Below are 16268 nucleotides of genomic sequence, written 5' to 3'. Positions count from 1 at the left end.
ATCTGTTTTTGTTTGATTTCTTGCGTTTGCATGTGTGTGTGCAAATTTCTTATGTGAACAGTGTAAAATGGGGGTTTAAACCTTGAAAATAACTAATGCTGCAATCAAGGTCGTGGCACTATGAGAGGATCTTCCCCAATGTGTCAGGAGATGATCAGAATAGCAACTAGAACGCAGTAGTGGAACGAGTGGTGTGTGTGTACGTGTGTGTTTGTGCGTGTGTGTGTGCATGTCTGTGTTTGTGCGTGTGCATGTCTGTGTTTGTGCGTACCTGCCACTCTGGCTAGCTGGGACGTGCTGATGTTTCGAGCATTGGGGCGCACTCGAAAGGTTACTGCTGGACCCAGAACCCTGAGAGACACAGGAGACAGAGTGAGAATGAGACAATAAGGAGAAAACAAGTAAAAAGAGCGATCTCAGTATGCAGTGTGTGATGAACAAAACTGTTGCAGCTTTGAGTCATGAACATAATCTATTATAATTTAAAAAATACATTGTTGCAGACACAGTCAACTACAGTACCGCAACTGCACAGTTAAAACATCCGATCACTGGGGAATATTGCATTTTTGGTTCATTTTGTTGTGACAGATCTGTGCCGTTAGCTTCCCTTTCTGCTTTTGACATAAATTGACAAGTTTTTCCTCCATGAAATAAATCCTCACGGGAAACCTGATGTTCTTAGAGTTGTCTAAAATGTTTAGTAGATCAGCAAACAGGTCCAAATGAAAAAAGTAAAAGAAATCATTCTTTAAAAAAAAATGCTCACAGGCTCAATGCATTGTATATGAATCTCTTTGCAGCATTTGAATAGGTGATCCAGAAATGCTGTGCAAATGCACAATGGCATTTCGTACAAATGGCATTTGTGATTGAGCCAAACAGCTGTCTGTGTGAGATCCGAGCAGCACTACACATTAATTTATCTATTCTAACAGAGACTCCTGTGAAGTATAATATTTCATGGCAAATTGTTCCTTTAAAGGAAATTAAAATGATTTTGAAAAAATGCTGAGTATACTCAAAACTGACACATTTTAAACAAACCGTCACACATCCCACCACAATTAAAAAACACAGACTCAGGCAAAGAAAGGATCTGTTAACTGGCACGCCACCATGACATCAAAACAGACCCGTAGATGAGCTACTGTTCATCTCGACATATCTGTTTATCTGTGTGGCGAGCAGGACGAGGCTGAGGGCCATGGGAGAATGGCGCGAGGCCGGTGGCGTGATTGCAAATGAGCGGCACCTGTGAGACGCACCGGTCTCGTATCTCTCACGGAGGAGCGGAAGCATAAAAGGAGGAGCGACGACAGTGAAGATCGAGAGAGACCAGGCGTAATATGTGACAGCAGTTGTCCGTGAGGGGCTGCTGTCTTTTACTTTCATTTTGTATTTGTTTTATTTTTATATTAAAATCTGTTGAATGTTCGCCGGTTCCCGCCTCCTTCTTCCCACAATAACAAACTTCGTTACAATCTGTTTAAGCAGTGAATATGATGGTTAGCTCATAAACATGCAGTTGTCCAACAAGGGATCTTCCTGTTTTTGCTTCTGAGGCAGAAGCATTTATCTGGGATGCAGCTCTGAAGCTGCTCCCACTGCCGACCAGGGTGAGGTGAGGGTCACAAATAGAGAGAGAAAAAAAAAATGGGAAGAGGGGAGAAAAAGAAAGAGAGGTGGAAGACTGGAGGAATGGATCTGTCACCAGAACAAAATCCCATTCACACGTCAGCAGGTGGCCAAAGGCAACCTCTCATCCTCAGCAGAATTAACACACACACAGACAGCCAGATATCTGCTGGAAATAATAGTGCTTCTAGTTTCTTGTGTATCCTTTTATTCTCATTATATTTTAAATTATTGTAAACCATGGCTTAATGTTATCCCATCAAGACACATTTTCATTTTTAAAAATTATATTCACAGTGGGAATAACAGATGATATGAGAAACAGCATAGCAATAATCTAATAAAAAAATATAGATATATTTAGGGGGGGGGGGGGGTAAAACATTAAAGAGAAACCTTTACCTTACTTTAGTTTTAAGAATAAATGTCTTAAGATTAACTGTTTTTTGTTTGTTTTGAAAAAGGAAAGCTGTATGGTAAAAGAGCTAAGAATTAGATATATAACGTAATGTAGGGTTTTGATGTGTGTGTAATCATACAAAATTATTATTATTTGCCGTTAGGCGTGACAGGTCTTCATTTTTGATGTCTGTGCAATGTGACAAAAAACACCTTGCACATTTTTTTTGCCTAACAGTGTCCTCATACGTACACCTTACCTTTTTAATATATACAAAAACATAATTCCCCCTTACAAATATACACATGCACCCTGGTAACATTATCACTCCACTTGTATTTACTTTCCCTACACCAATTTCCCCCCATATTTTGCATTCTTCTGTATACCGGAACACACACCTCTGTTTGGCTTCTTTTCCCAGAAAATCTGGAAATTTCTCGATGAAAACACTGACTGTCAGAGCTAAATAAACACAATGGCCCAGACTCCCGGTTATAACACCATCAGTGCTGATAAGCTATCAGTAAAATGCCACCAACGTCCAGTACAAGGAGGGAGGGAAGCTATAATGTAACGGTACTGTTTCTGTTCGGCTTCTTTTGCACTGTGGGGGAGAGTGTGGGATGGAGATGCTAGGTAGACTGTGTGTGGGGGTGGGGGGGATGTAGAAGAATACATAAACGAGTGAGACAACAGAAGAGAGGTAGAATTAGTATAAATGAATGTGCGTCTGTTAGTGTTTCAATGTGTATAAGAGAACAAGACCGTCTGATTGCAAATCCATGACTGTGCGTATGTGTCTTTCTGTGCCCCCTACTGTCTGCACACAGTACAGCCCTTACGTCATGTCTGGAGTTAAGAGAGGTGCTACACTGACTCTTTATGTAACTGCAACACAGCGCAAAGCCCAAATATGGCAGCACCGCCTTTGGGTGAACGAATATTCGAGCGAGTGTGTGCTGAATTTTCGTGATCTTTATCTGCTTTTGATCATACAAGCAGCATCTTGCTTCTCCACCATGTAGTCTGCTTGTGCACTGCGGTTTTCTGCCTGTCATTTCTTTAGTCCAAAATAATACAGACATTATGGCATAATGTTTTATATAAAAGTGTGCATCATCCAGAACACCTTTCCATTATTTCTAAGAAAAGATGAAAAGCATGAGCTGACAATAGATACATTAGCAGGTACCTGTGTACATAGATATGAGCCACTATTCAAGAGAGAACATTACTCAAACACAAAGACACAGCTCACCTGGACAGCGGTCAACCACACACAAATATTTTACTATTTTTTCCCCTCTATTTTAGTGAGGCCTGAAAGGCATTTCTTTAGCAAAATCTTATTTAGTATTTATTCTCGCACTTACTAATAGGGAAACCAAGGAAATCAATGAGTTCCTCGGCTAATGAAAAAAATCCCTCTTTCATAAACAAACTGATAAACACTGCCATTGAAAAGTTTGCGGTTGGTAAGTTTTTAAAAAATATATTTTTTAAATATTGTATTATTTTAAAATAATAATATTTTGTAACATTATGAATGTATTTACTGTCACGTTTGATCAATTTATTGCATCCTTTGAAAAAAAAAAAAACGTTTTAACCATAGGATAATTATAGTCCACAAAACTACAGTACTTTTGTGTGTGTACATACTTTGTAGAAGAAAGAAGAAAGCTAAACCTGAAAAATTCCATTTGAGGACATCTGATACATTCGTATTGATAAAAAACAATATAGATATAAAAGTTAATTATGTTTTCAGTTAGGGTTAGAATGTGGACTTGGGTTATAATATTCCAATTAACTGTACATAAAACAATCTCTCTCTGTGTGTGTGTGTGTGTGTGTGTGTGTGTGTGTGTGTGTGTGTGTGTGTGTGTGTGTGTGTGTGTGTGTGTGTGAGTGAGAGAGAGAGAGAGCGAGAGAGAGAGAGAGAGAGAAAGTGAGAGTGCAAGAAATTAGTAATGGCATTAATATTTGTATTTCCTTTATCCTCGTATATAAAGCTCCAATTTATTAAGTGTGTGAGTGTATGTAACCACAATAAGTCCCTCACTAAAATGCAGATGTGGCAGAAAGCATTTGTTGCATTCCAAACAATTAAGCAGAAAGCTGTCTTTAATCTGTGCACTCGGAGAATATTGGCTATCATCAGAAATATGCTGTAATTGAACTGAAGTTTATCACTGCAGGCAGGTCAGAATAACACACACCTACACATACAGAGACGCATTCTCTCTTATTCTCTCTCTGAACCATTTATTTAAAGCTTGAACTTATATGCACAGAATTCAGAACACACTCATAATCATTGAGCTGTCACTTGAAAATAAGTACTTAGCCCAAACTATACTGTGAAATGGAAAAACAAAACAAAACCACAGGTTGAGTGTTCCATTAGTGCCATTAGTGTGTCGACCAGCATGAGACTGTCTTCAACAAGCATGTTTGTGTGTGTGTACTTACGAGAGTTGTAGAAAATCTGTTACATGAAGGCTGACTCTTTCAGCTAAGAGCTCCATGAGGTTCAGCCCCTGATCAGTGGACAGGGAACTATGACAAAAAAGACAAAAAGGAGGAGAGAAATAAAGAAAGAATAATTATCTAGATTTGTACATTCTCACAAGAAAATGTGGTGATATGGTTTTGTGGGTGGTTGCCAGGACATTTACAAAAATGTTTGGAGTAGTTTTTACAATGCCGCCATGCAGTAGCTAGGTGGTTGCTTACTGGTAGAAACTCAAAAAAAACTCTTGCCAAAATGCAACCTAGGGTCTTTTTGTGAATCTACCCGAGGCAAACTTTCATTTAAAAGCATAATTAGAATGGAAACGCCACTTTTAAGATTGACCGTATTTTCGTTTTCGGTCAAATTGCCTTTTGAATGGGAGTGCTTGGGGCACTACTATGATAGCATCAAAATCGCTATTTTTAAAACACTAAGAAGGCTCGACACAACATGAAACTTTGCTCGAAGTATCACCAGGGGCTCTACACATGAGCTTGAGCATTGAGAACATTGTTTGCTTACACAGAGTTTACTAAAAAGAAAAATTTTGAACAACTCACAGTAGCTGTGTCCGCTGGCATTTTGACAGTCAAAAATAGTCGATCTCCGAATGCGAATGAACTGACTCTGAATTTTAGTATTGTTTCTTATATGAGGATCCTTTTTCAAATACAAGGTCAATATTGATTTTCACTAACGACAAAACAACAAATTATCCGTGAATTTATATGGAACTAAGCTTTAGGAGCTTTCCATCTTTGCTCTCCTCCCCGTTACGTTGCATTCGGAGATCAACTATTTTTGACAGTCAAAATGCCGGCGGACGGAAACAACCTACAGTGAGTTGTTCAAAACCTTTCTTTTTAGTAAACTGTGTACACAAACAATGTTCTCAATGCTCAAGCTCATGTGTAGAGCCCCTGGTGATACTTCGAGCAAAGTTTCATGTTGTGTCGAGCCTTCTTAGCGTTTTAAAAATAGCGATTTTGATGCTATCATAGTCGTGCCCCAAGCACTCCCATTCAAAAGGCAATTTGACCGATTCAAACGAAAATACGGTCAATCTTAAAAGTGGCGTTTCCATTCTAATTTTGCTTTTAAACGAAAGTTTGCCTTGGGTAGATTCACAAAAAGATCCTAGGTTGCATTTTGGCGAGAGTTACACTTTAAGTCTCTGTTATTCTAGATTGACTCAGGTCTCTCCTTTACTGTAAGTCTATAAGATGTTTTTAACCTGTTTTACTGTTGGTCAGGTGAAATCAAAAGTCCAATCTTTTAAAACAGTAATATGAGATTTCTACTTAAACAAGCTGCTTCATTTGATGTATGATTCATGTCCATAGCATAGTTACACTAATATTAAGGGCTACAACATAGGTTCTCAACCTTGGGATTGCAGAAATTAATAAACATTTTCTAGGAATAACATGACAAAATCTGCAAAGTTGAACAATTCACATTTAAAACAAAAAACACTTAAAGGTGCATTGTGTAATATTTAGGAGGATCTGTAGAAATAAATGCAATATAATATACATAACTATGTTTTCAGTGGTGTACAAAGACCTTACTTAATGAACTTAATAATGTTAAGTTATTACTTAATAATGTTTTTTATTACCTTAGAATGAGCCATTTCTGTCTACATACACCATGGGTCCCCTTACATTGAAATGCGCCATTTTACGCCATCATGTTTCTACAGTGGCACTAAACGGACAAACGCATTTCGGCACTATGTTTTTCTTCATGCAAAGAAGCTAGCTAAAGTCAGCGAATGAAACACTGACACAATGACGAACAAGTAACAATAACATTCGCAATAACATATTGTTTTACTGAATAATAAAGTAAACATTATTTCTTAATTTATCTTTGTAAAGAAACCTCATTGCTTAACTGGCTACTTTCTGCTGTCTCAGACGATGACATCTCCTGTCAGCCACCGTAACTTTTGATGGTTGCAATTCGTAACCTCACCACTAGATGTCGCTAGAAATCACACACTGCACCAGTTTAATATAAAATAGTTATATTAAAATGTGCGGTCTTCAGGCAATACATGAGATAATTTAAACATTAACTATACAGATATGGGTGGTGCTGGATGGATGGATGCCATATACGATTCAATATTGAAATATTGAACACAGCACATAGGAGGAATACAGAGAGCAGAGAGTGCATAAAACACATAGGGAATAGGACACAGCTGGCTTGCATGCTTTGATAAATCACCTGTATTTTCCAGCAATACGGCAAACAATAAGGTGTAAATGGAATCCCTCTGAAGTGTGATGTCTTTATGATATGGCCATGCCAGCCCGAGTTAAAAACACACACACTCGCTCACACATCAGAAAACGTGCAAACACGCACGAAGCGACTTACACACAAGCCTAAAGAATGATAAGCATCCAAATGGGAAAAAAAAGTGAGAATTAGAACATGCTAGAGTTCAGCTGTATTCCTGATGCCTTTTTACACCTACAACTCCCTTCTAATACACACTTACACACTTTTAAATCTACTTCTTGAGATTATGCATTTCAGGTACTCCAAGTTAAATGGGACTGTAGTAATTGAGCCAAAAACCTGGAGTGTCAGTGAGATAAATCAAGTTATTGGAGATGCAGTGGCTGTGGATACCATCATCTTTCGCTTTGAGGGATGTACTATAGCACAACACACACACAACAATTTACACACTGACACCAATATACATGAAGAGGACGGCTGAGGGAAACCAAACAAATTGCAGTATGGAATGCAGTAACATAAACTGAGCATGGAAACATAAGAGTGAAATGTGACAATGAGTGAAAGGCTCCATTCTGCAAAGAAATTACAGTTTACCTGTAACTGATTTTAAGCAACAGCATAACCATGTACCACAGATGACTCCTAATTAACATGGTTTAATCAATGTACTTAAAGGGGTGGTTCAGAATTTTGGACATCGGACCTCATTTTCAAGTGAGCCTGGTTGTTATTCATCAGTGGAGACAGTTTTCAAAAAAATTCATCCAGTCCTTACTTTTGGATAGTTCGCCGGTGCTAGGCTAGCGCGAGTCAACGGTTCACATTAGCCTGCCATTAAAAACAGTTTTACCCACTCCACAGTACACCAAAAGCAAATAAATGATAACGCCAGACTACCGATGTAAATGTCTGTTGAGAGAATAATGTTAGAATTCAAACTACACTTGCATCACATTGCAATAGTTAGACTTTGTTCCCTGTAGCTGCTATTTATTAGCACAGTCTACAGCAGCGGCGGAGTGATATTAAGTTACCTAGGCAACCGAGAGAGCCGGTCCATATGACAATCACGCAAGTCACAACAAGACATAGGACTATGGCCACATTTGAAAGCCATGGCAATGTTTCGGACTTTGAAGACGAGGAATGCGTGTTATTCAACGAACCGTACATGTATGAGCCGGAATACACAGACGAAGAACTAATCGAGATGGATGCTAAAAGGGCAGAAAGAGAAAGAATGTCTGTAGAGACAACAGCAGCTGGAGATGCCGTATTATTTCGTTTATTTGTACAATTGCGAAATGCACACCTAATCACCATGTTGACAGCTAGCTAGACGTCCCGACTGTAGTGCGCTTCTGTTCTGTTTACACTTTCTGGCGCAGTACTACTAACCGGAGCAAAGTAAAATTCCGCCGCTGCTGAGAAACTAGTTCTTCACTTCCTGTAAATGTAATGCAAACATTGAGATGCAAGTGTAGTTTGAATTCTAACATTATTCTCTCAACAGACATTTACATCGGTAGTCTGGCGTTATCATTTATTTGCTTTTGGTGTACTGTGGAGTGGGTAAAACTGTTTTTAATGGCAGGCTAATGTGAACCGTTGACTCGCGCTAGCCTAGCACCGGCGAACTATCCAAAAGCAAGGACTGGATGAATTTTTTTGAAAACTGTCTCCACTGATGAATAACAACCAGGCTCACTTGAAAATGAGGTCTGATGTCCAAAATTCTGAACCACCCCTTTAAAGTTTCTATAAAACATACAATAATAGTATCTGTTATGAAAATGTAACCTAAACACATGTAGAAACTGTAGTTACAACTGCCACAGATCGCAATTTAAATTATTTTATATAACAATCTGTTTTTATGCAATATTTTCTATAACAAATGTAAAATATTTAAGCATACAGAAGGAATAAATGTGACAAAGAAGTTGTTTTAGGGTGTTTCAGGGGTGGGACGTTTTAGGGCTTAGCACAGACATTTGTGAATACATAGGCTCTGATGAAATACCGGAATATGATACACTGCAAAATCATTAAAAAATTAAATGCTACATCAGTGAGGATTGATTTTGTGAAGTAAAATTTTAAATATGACTAAGGCAAAAAACAAAAAATGTCCCACTAAACTGTAGACCTGCAGTATAGTCCATTTTTATTTACATGTTTGAATGATTATATAAAAATATTCAGTACATTTACACTACCATTCAGAAGTTTTTGGCCAGTAAGATTTTTCAAGAAACTTTTCTTCAACAAGACTGCATTAAATTGACGAAAAGTGACATTAAAGACATTTGCAATAGCTACGTTTATATTGACATGTTTTGTTTTCAATCGAATTAATTCATTCCAATTGATGAATCCGAACTTAGAGTTTACATAGACACTTCATAAAGTGACTGGGTTGATGAGCGTTTTTATGCATCACAATCTTCAAAAAGGTTTTTTGACATGCACACACTGCACAAATATACAGAGTTTCCCGCTGTTTGCTCATACTAACCATTCTCCAACACTGCTTCTTTTCTTTGTTTTAAACAGCAGACTTAAAGGTCCCATATTGTACACCTTTATGAAGTTTTATTTTAGTTTTTGATGTCCTTAAGAATACATATTTGCAGTATAAGTACCAAAAACCATCTCGATATGTTTTTACAGCTCCTTTCTCAGGAGCTCTGCCAAGAACAGGTCGATTTTGGCCTGTCTACTTAATATTCATGAGCCTCTCTTCTGAATGGCATGTTGTTTTCTGAGTGACGCACGACCAGACCAACCACAGCTACTACGTGCATGGTTTGGCATGACAGAAATAGTGCGCTCCCTTAATAATTCCTAAAAAGCTTACATCTCAGTTAATCGCAATCTCACAAAGCTCCGTTATAATCAGTGAAGCTGACTGCACAATAAATCTTTCATAATGTCAACACTTCGTATGTTATAATCAGAGGATTTGCCAGCATGCAGAATTCAGCACTGAACAAAAACTCAGTTTCGAGAGGTGAGTGGATTCTATCTTAAATCTCATTGGCCATTGCATTCAAGAAATCAACAGATATGTCTGATTGGCTACATTGCTCAACGCTGCAAACATGTTATAAATAGAAACTCGTTCTGGCATGTAAATCGTTTGTATTTAGTTTTAGTTATTCTTGTTGCTTTTGTGCAACATATGAATAACAATTTATTTGTTCTTAGATGTTTTATTTTTAGATATTTCTATTTCGTTTTATTCTCCCACAACCCGCACACACACGAGTACCTTACGCCCTCTGTTGCGTTAGGCCCCACGGGAGTGCAGATCTCTACTGTACATCCATTGACCTGAACAACATTTTCTCGACATGTTTCCGTGTTGTTGTTGCTCGATCAGCAACGATGTTCTCTGGGGGTTGGGCAAAAGGATGGAGGGACGGTGGGCAGTGCTCGGGGTGGAGACTGAAGGCGGTGACTGAGTAGTTCTGACATCACATTTTTACGGAGGTCACAACGGCTCGTGAAAAGGCACAGCTACTTTATGCAGGCTGTGTGCATTTGTCTGTGGATTGACTGTTTTGAAACTTATATGGTGGTTACATAGCCCCTAGACCTCTGTTATCATGAAAAAATCCAGGAAATTTGATTTTTGACAATATGGGACCTTTAATATTTATCTATTTCGAGTCCTGATTAGGAGATGGCAAGCATATGAACCATTGTGCCTTGCTGCTTATATTTATCAAGCAGAAAAAACGCCCATTCCCGCACCCAAAACAGGTGTCTGTGGAGGAGAATCGGAAACAAGGACTAGTGGGATGTTGTCCTGCTCCACTTCACAGACAACTAGTGGAAGGTCTGGAAGGATTTTAGAATGACACAACAGTCATTTATGGCACTTCATTCAACAACTCTTCATCTGGACTATGTTGTGCTCTTATTCTACACCTTTGTTGATTACCTGGACTGGTGCTTGGTTATGGTTTGAAACACTTTATGTTGGACTTCTACTTCTGGATTTCTATTGAACTTTTGGGATATTGGAAACACTCGCCTCTTACCTGAACTACTTGTGGTGTGGTGAGAATTGACTTTATTTCTGCCTGGATTCAAACATGTGTTGAATTGAAATGTTCTAACATAATGAAGTTATGATTTTCCTTTTCTTTGGATGTAACGATTTGCTGACAATATTGTTGTTGTGTGTATATATATGATATTTGGGTTATCTCACAAAAACTTAAATACTCTTAACTCTGCTCTTGGATGAATGGATCCCCTTCATTTAGTATGTGACCAAAATTGTGAATGTTACAACATTACTATAATATTAAAGGTTAAAATGAACTGATTTGCATATGATCACTTAGGGGCCATTTACACAACACTGTTTTTAACTAAAAATGGAAATCTTTTTATGCGTTTTGGCCATCCGTTTACACGACAATCGCGTTTTGGGGGCCAGAAAACACAAACTTTTGAAAACGGGTTTCAAAGTGCACGTTTTTGAAAACAATACTATTATGGTCTCTGTCTAAAGTAAACTACAAAAATGTGAATTTGTGAAAATGGTGACGTCATGCACATGCGTGTTACGTGTTCAGCCTATAGGAGCGTTTCTTTACAAAGTGACATCACCAACTACTGGCCTGGCATGCATGATACAGCGTTTTTAGTCGTTTTTCGCGAATTCGTGTGAACGGAGATTGTAATACTAACTTTATTATTACATAATTATCCTTCTACACTTCATTTTTTGGAAATATAAACATTTAAATGGGGGCTCTCATAAAAATTTGACAGATTTATTCAAACATACATTAAATATTCATGAACAATAAAATATATAATGATAATTTAGCATAATGCTTCTCACTAGAGTTAATTTTTCCAGCTGACTAATGAGTTTATGGTTGAAACACTGATTGAGCGATTACATGAGACATGATACGGATTTCGGTAAGTTACTTTCAACATACTTTCTGAAGTTCATTTGTGTTTATTTCATGCTACAACTAGTAGTAAAGCAGAAGAGATGATCAGTTCACATGCCACTTGAACTGAGGTGCTACAGAAATCTGTCATGCCACATTAAAGAGCGCCAAAGGTATAATTGTTTGAATTACGCAATAAAATGCACAGAATTTAGAGAGACTTTGTTTCATATCAGAAGTAACAAAGGACAAAGCTTATTCCAATTAATTGGATGGGAGGGTGATACAAAGTTCTGTTCATTCATCAACTGAAAACAGAATAGACTAAAAGATCGATTCTTGGGGTTTAAGAATCTATATCGGTTCATAAAAATCAAATAAAATCGAGAAATCAATATTTTTTACCCAGCCCTAATTTCAATTAAATGCTTTCTATTCATCAAAGAATCGTGAAAAAAAAAAAAAAAAAATTTTTTTATATATATATATATCATGGTTTTTATCAAAGTATCACGCAGCTCAACTATTTTCAACATTGATAATTTGAAATGTTTTTTGAGCATCAAATCATGAGAAACTCAAGACTGGAGTAATGGCTGCTGGAAATTCAGCTTTGCATCACAGGGATAAATTACATTTTTAAAATATATTGAAATAGAAAACCGTTATATTAAACTGTAATTATATTTCACAATATTAATGTTTTTACTGTATTTTTGATCAAATAAATGCAGTCTTGGTGAGCAGAAGAGACTTTTTTCAAAAGCATACTGTAGATCCATGTGTCCTACATGAGTGCAAACATCTTGTTACTCAAGAAAGTCTATGAAAGTGTTTCTATTCTTACTTACTCTTCAGTAATAATGTAGCCAAAGTCTCCGTCATGTGGACTTGAATATGCTGTAATATCCACCTCCACTCTCACACCTTTCTTTTCCACCTCCTCTTTCTCCAGAGAATTTTTTTGTGGCACTTTTCCTGGTTGAACCTCAGCTTTTACTTCTGGAGAGTCTACAGAATCGTGCATCCACTGTTCTACCTCAGCGTCCACCATTGGCTCTATATCCAAAGTGTCAGGTTCCATTTTCTTTCTCATCAGGTCCAGGTCTGTTTGCGTTGTCCGGCTCTGGACGTTCTCCAAACTAGCTCTCAACGGGCTTCCAGCGTTTGGCTGGTTGATGTACCCCAGAAAAGGCTCTTCTGCTTGGGGAGGACGAGCAGATCCATGACCAGAGTTATGATCCAGAAACTCAAGCAGCTGGCTGATAAAACCTTTGTCCTGCAAACAGAAAATTACTCAGGGAATTCTACTGACTTCATCACTGAGATGTATCATAGTCAAATGGATCTATGCATAAACACATTACCTTGTCATCAGATTTAAGGCCAGTTTTTTCTGTTTGAATTTCTGTGAACAGAATTTTAAATTATGGTAAAGATCATGGCTCTTGATTGATCAAAATTGTCAAAACTTAAGGGCTGTAGCTGGGGTTATTTTTTTTATTAGTTTATTTGACAGGGACCATGCACAGTTCAGGCCCTGTACCAGAGTTAGCTATACAGCTAATTTACATCTGTGGTCCCTGGGCAAGGAAGATAAAAAACAATATAGACAATACAGACAATACTATCAAACAGATAAAAAACTTAACAACAAACAACATGTGATAAACAGTACTCACATATAAACCAAAATACAAATATACATTCCAGGTAATAATACCTGGGTTTTAAAGCATGTGTAACAAGGACCTAATCAAATATTTATCTTTGTTAAGGGATTACTACCTTTATGTGGGGTGCCATCTTCTAGTTTCTCCACCTGATGTGACTCTTGACTGGGTTCCCTCTTCACCTCCACTTCATCCTGTGTGGCTTCTCTACCTTTGACTCCTTCTACACCATCAACCACCTGCAGGGCCTGGGTAATGGCCTTAGAGAGCTGGTCCAGGTCTTTTGGGGTTAAAGTATCCACATTGACGCTCTGACGGCCGAGCTGGTTAACCACTCCATCAATGAACTTCTCTAATAGAAAATAAAGTAAAGATAGAAAAACTATCTAATAAAGATTTTTGCACGTGTACAAAAATCATCCTGCTCTAACTTATATAGCATCTGACATAAAACATATTTAGAGTCAGACTGTGTTTCTCATCTCTACTTCTTTCTGTCACAGTCACCAGCTGGTGTGCCCAGGTTGACCACTAGAGGGCACTCCTTCTCTGACCTTTGCCACTCAGCCATGAACTTCAGTCCCCATCATCCTTTGCCCGGACTCATGAATTAATGCATTCACCTGTTTGTCATTATATTGTTTGTCTCACCCTACTTATACCATGTTCTCTCTGTCATTTCTCATTGAGAATTTGTAATTGTTACACTGCATGTCTAAGCACTCTCCCTTGACTCTTGTATTTTTTTTGTGGATTGTTTGCAAGTGTCTTGACCCTTTGCCTGGCATGACTACGATTCTGGATTTTCCAATAAAGTTGCGCTTGGATCTTACTTAAGCCTCAGAGCAATCCGTGACACTATCAGAGTCTCTTTAAGATTAAGGTAAATGTATAATTAAATAATTGTGCTTTTTAAGTTTCGGGAAAGAAATTATCATAATGATATAAATGTTTCTTCAGTCACTTCAGACCTGATCCTGAATATGGATAATTATAATGCAAAAACTCATCCTAGCCAACATACTATAATACAACCCTGTTTCTCCTTATTATAAAATGAGTTCAATTAAACATAATTTGAGAATTTAATTCCTTGTTCATTTTTTTTCCTGGCTTCTTTAAAAAATAAAGAAATATATAAATATATATATATATATATATATAAAAAAATATATATATAGATATAGAAGAAGCTCACCATCTACTGAACTAAGGGCCTCCTTGTAAGCAGGGCTGCTTGCTGAGGATTTGAAAAACAATTTTCCGATTTGGGGCTTTGGAGGTTGCTTGGAAGCTCCTGGCAGTTTTTCTATTTTGGTAGCAGGAGTGCGCTGAAGGCTGAAGTAACGCAGCTTTCCCTGTGTTTGACCTTTACCGGGATCTTGTGCTCTCATGAGCCCAGCTTGATACTGCTGAAGCTCAGCAAGAGGGACTCCAGTACGATCCTGTTCAAACCCAGTGAAGAATGATTGACCTTGGGGAGGCTGTTCCACAATGGCCTGGAGATCAGGTCGGCCTTGTAGGAAGGAGCTGTGGGGTGAAGGAGGCTTCTCTTTGAGCTGCATGAAACCCTTATGATTATGGGGTCCATTTCCCTTGTTAATAATAATAAAAAAAAAACATCATATTGTGAATTTTACAAAACATTTTGTCCTCTTTCCAAAATGATAATATGCATATGGTACCAATTTGTTAAGGAAATGTTGTAAAATAAATCATTATCAAAGGCTGATCAAAGATAATAATGTTTAAAGTGCATGGAAATACAATCCATGAGTGTCAGCCTCCCTCTTTTTGCTCTGCATATTGTTCTGCTCTATTTGAGAGATTATATAAAACAATTATATTCTTCCCACCCCTGCAGAATGGAAGGCCAAACTGACTTTAGAACAGCAGGGTGGGCTTCGATGAATAAACCACCATATACACACGCTGGCTCCAAAAGCACTGCAGGATACTAATGTTCAATAGTGCAGTGAACTTTTCAACTCACACAACATCAAGAACAACTGTTTGGTGATGGTGTATGGGTACCAAGCAGGTTCTACCTCACATTAAATGTCCCCAGTAGCTATGTGATTGTCTGCCAGTTGTCTAAAGAAGTGCAGATCACTTTGTTACATAGAAGTGCATTAAAATAATTGTGCATTTATAAACTACAAAAAACAACCTATCCATGTATACATGGTAGTTTATGTCCAATTGTTTACAGTCCTAAGCTGAAGTTAAGCCCTTTCAGAAATCAGTTTACTTTTAAGGACTACTTCCATATAGTCAATTTGCATCTGTATTATTGTATTATACTGTATTATAGGTGATATGCAAGTATACAGCCTTATTCATATATATATATTTCACTTAAATGACAATTAATAGGTCATTTTCATTGCCATTTAAGGGAAATTACTGAACTTAAATATACAAGCTTGATAAAAAGAATCATTCTAGAAGAAAATTCCAGATGGCACTTAGAGGCTTTTGCATCTGAACTCTTCATATATATATATATATATATATATATATATATATATATATATATATATATATATATATATATATATATATATATATATATTATTGTTAGAGATTTACCTTCCAAAGCACTTGCTGCCCTTGAGGACTCTGTTTGAAGGAGGCAACATCAGAAGGCTGGAAACCTTTAAGGTATCTTTGCAGTGCCCTGCTCACTTCTTCTTTCTGAGCCTTTAGCTTCCTGTTCCCATTGGGAATGTTTAAAATACAGTTCAAAATAAACAGATTTCAGTAGAAAAAAAAGTGCCTAGAATACAAACCTGTCCATATCGGATTATCACTTTACAATAAGGTTCAATTTGTCAACATTAAATAATGCA

At 37.5% G+C, this 16268-nt stretch overlaps 1 protein-coding gene across 2 annotated transcripts in view; it reads right to left on the bottom strand.

The window, feature by feature from the left end:
• The window catches only part of ptprn2 (protein tyrosine phosphatase receptor type N2), a 278997-nt gene that overhangs the window by 163158 nt on the left and 99571 nt on the right, over positions 1–16268 (bottom strand). For both annotated transcript variants that reach the window (XM_079865630.1, XM_079865631.1), the window contains 7 exons: positions 16009–16129; positions 14615–15011; positions 13532–13768; positions 13111–13151; positions 12595–13022; positions 4517–4603; positions 272–351 (listed from right to left, as the gene is read on the bottom strand). In XM_079865630.1, the coding sequence (XP_079721756.1) occupies positions 272–351; positions 4517–4603; positions 12595–13022; positions 13111–13151; positions 13532–13768; positions 14615–15011; positions 16009–16129 (1391 nt within the window). The remainder of the gene's footprint in view (positions 1–271; positions 352–4516; positions 4604–12594; positions 13023–13110; positions 13152–13531; positions 13769–14614; positions 15012–16008; positions 16130–16268) is intronic.

The sequence above is a fragment of the Squalius cephalus genome (assembly GCF_949319135.1).
Source record: "Squalius cephalus genome assembly, chromosome: 3".
Taxonomy (NCBI): Eukaryota; Metazoa; Chordata; class Actinopteri; order Cypriniformes; family Leuciscidae; genus Squalius; species Squalius cephalus.
Note: the sequence above shows the minus strand (reverse complement) of the source record. Positions and strands in the feature narration are given on the sequence as shown.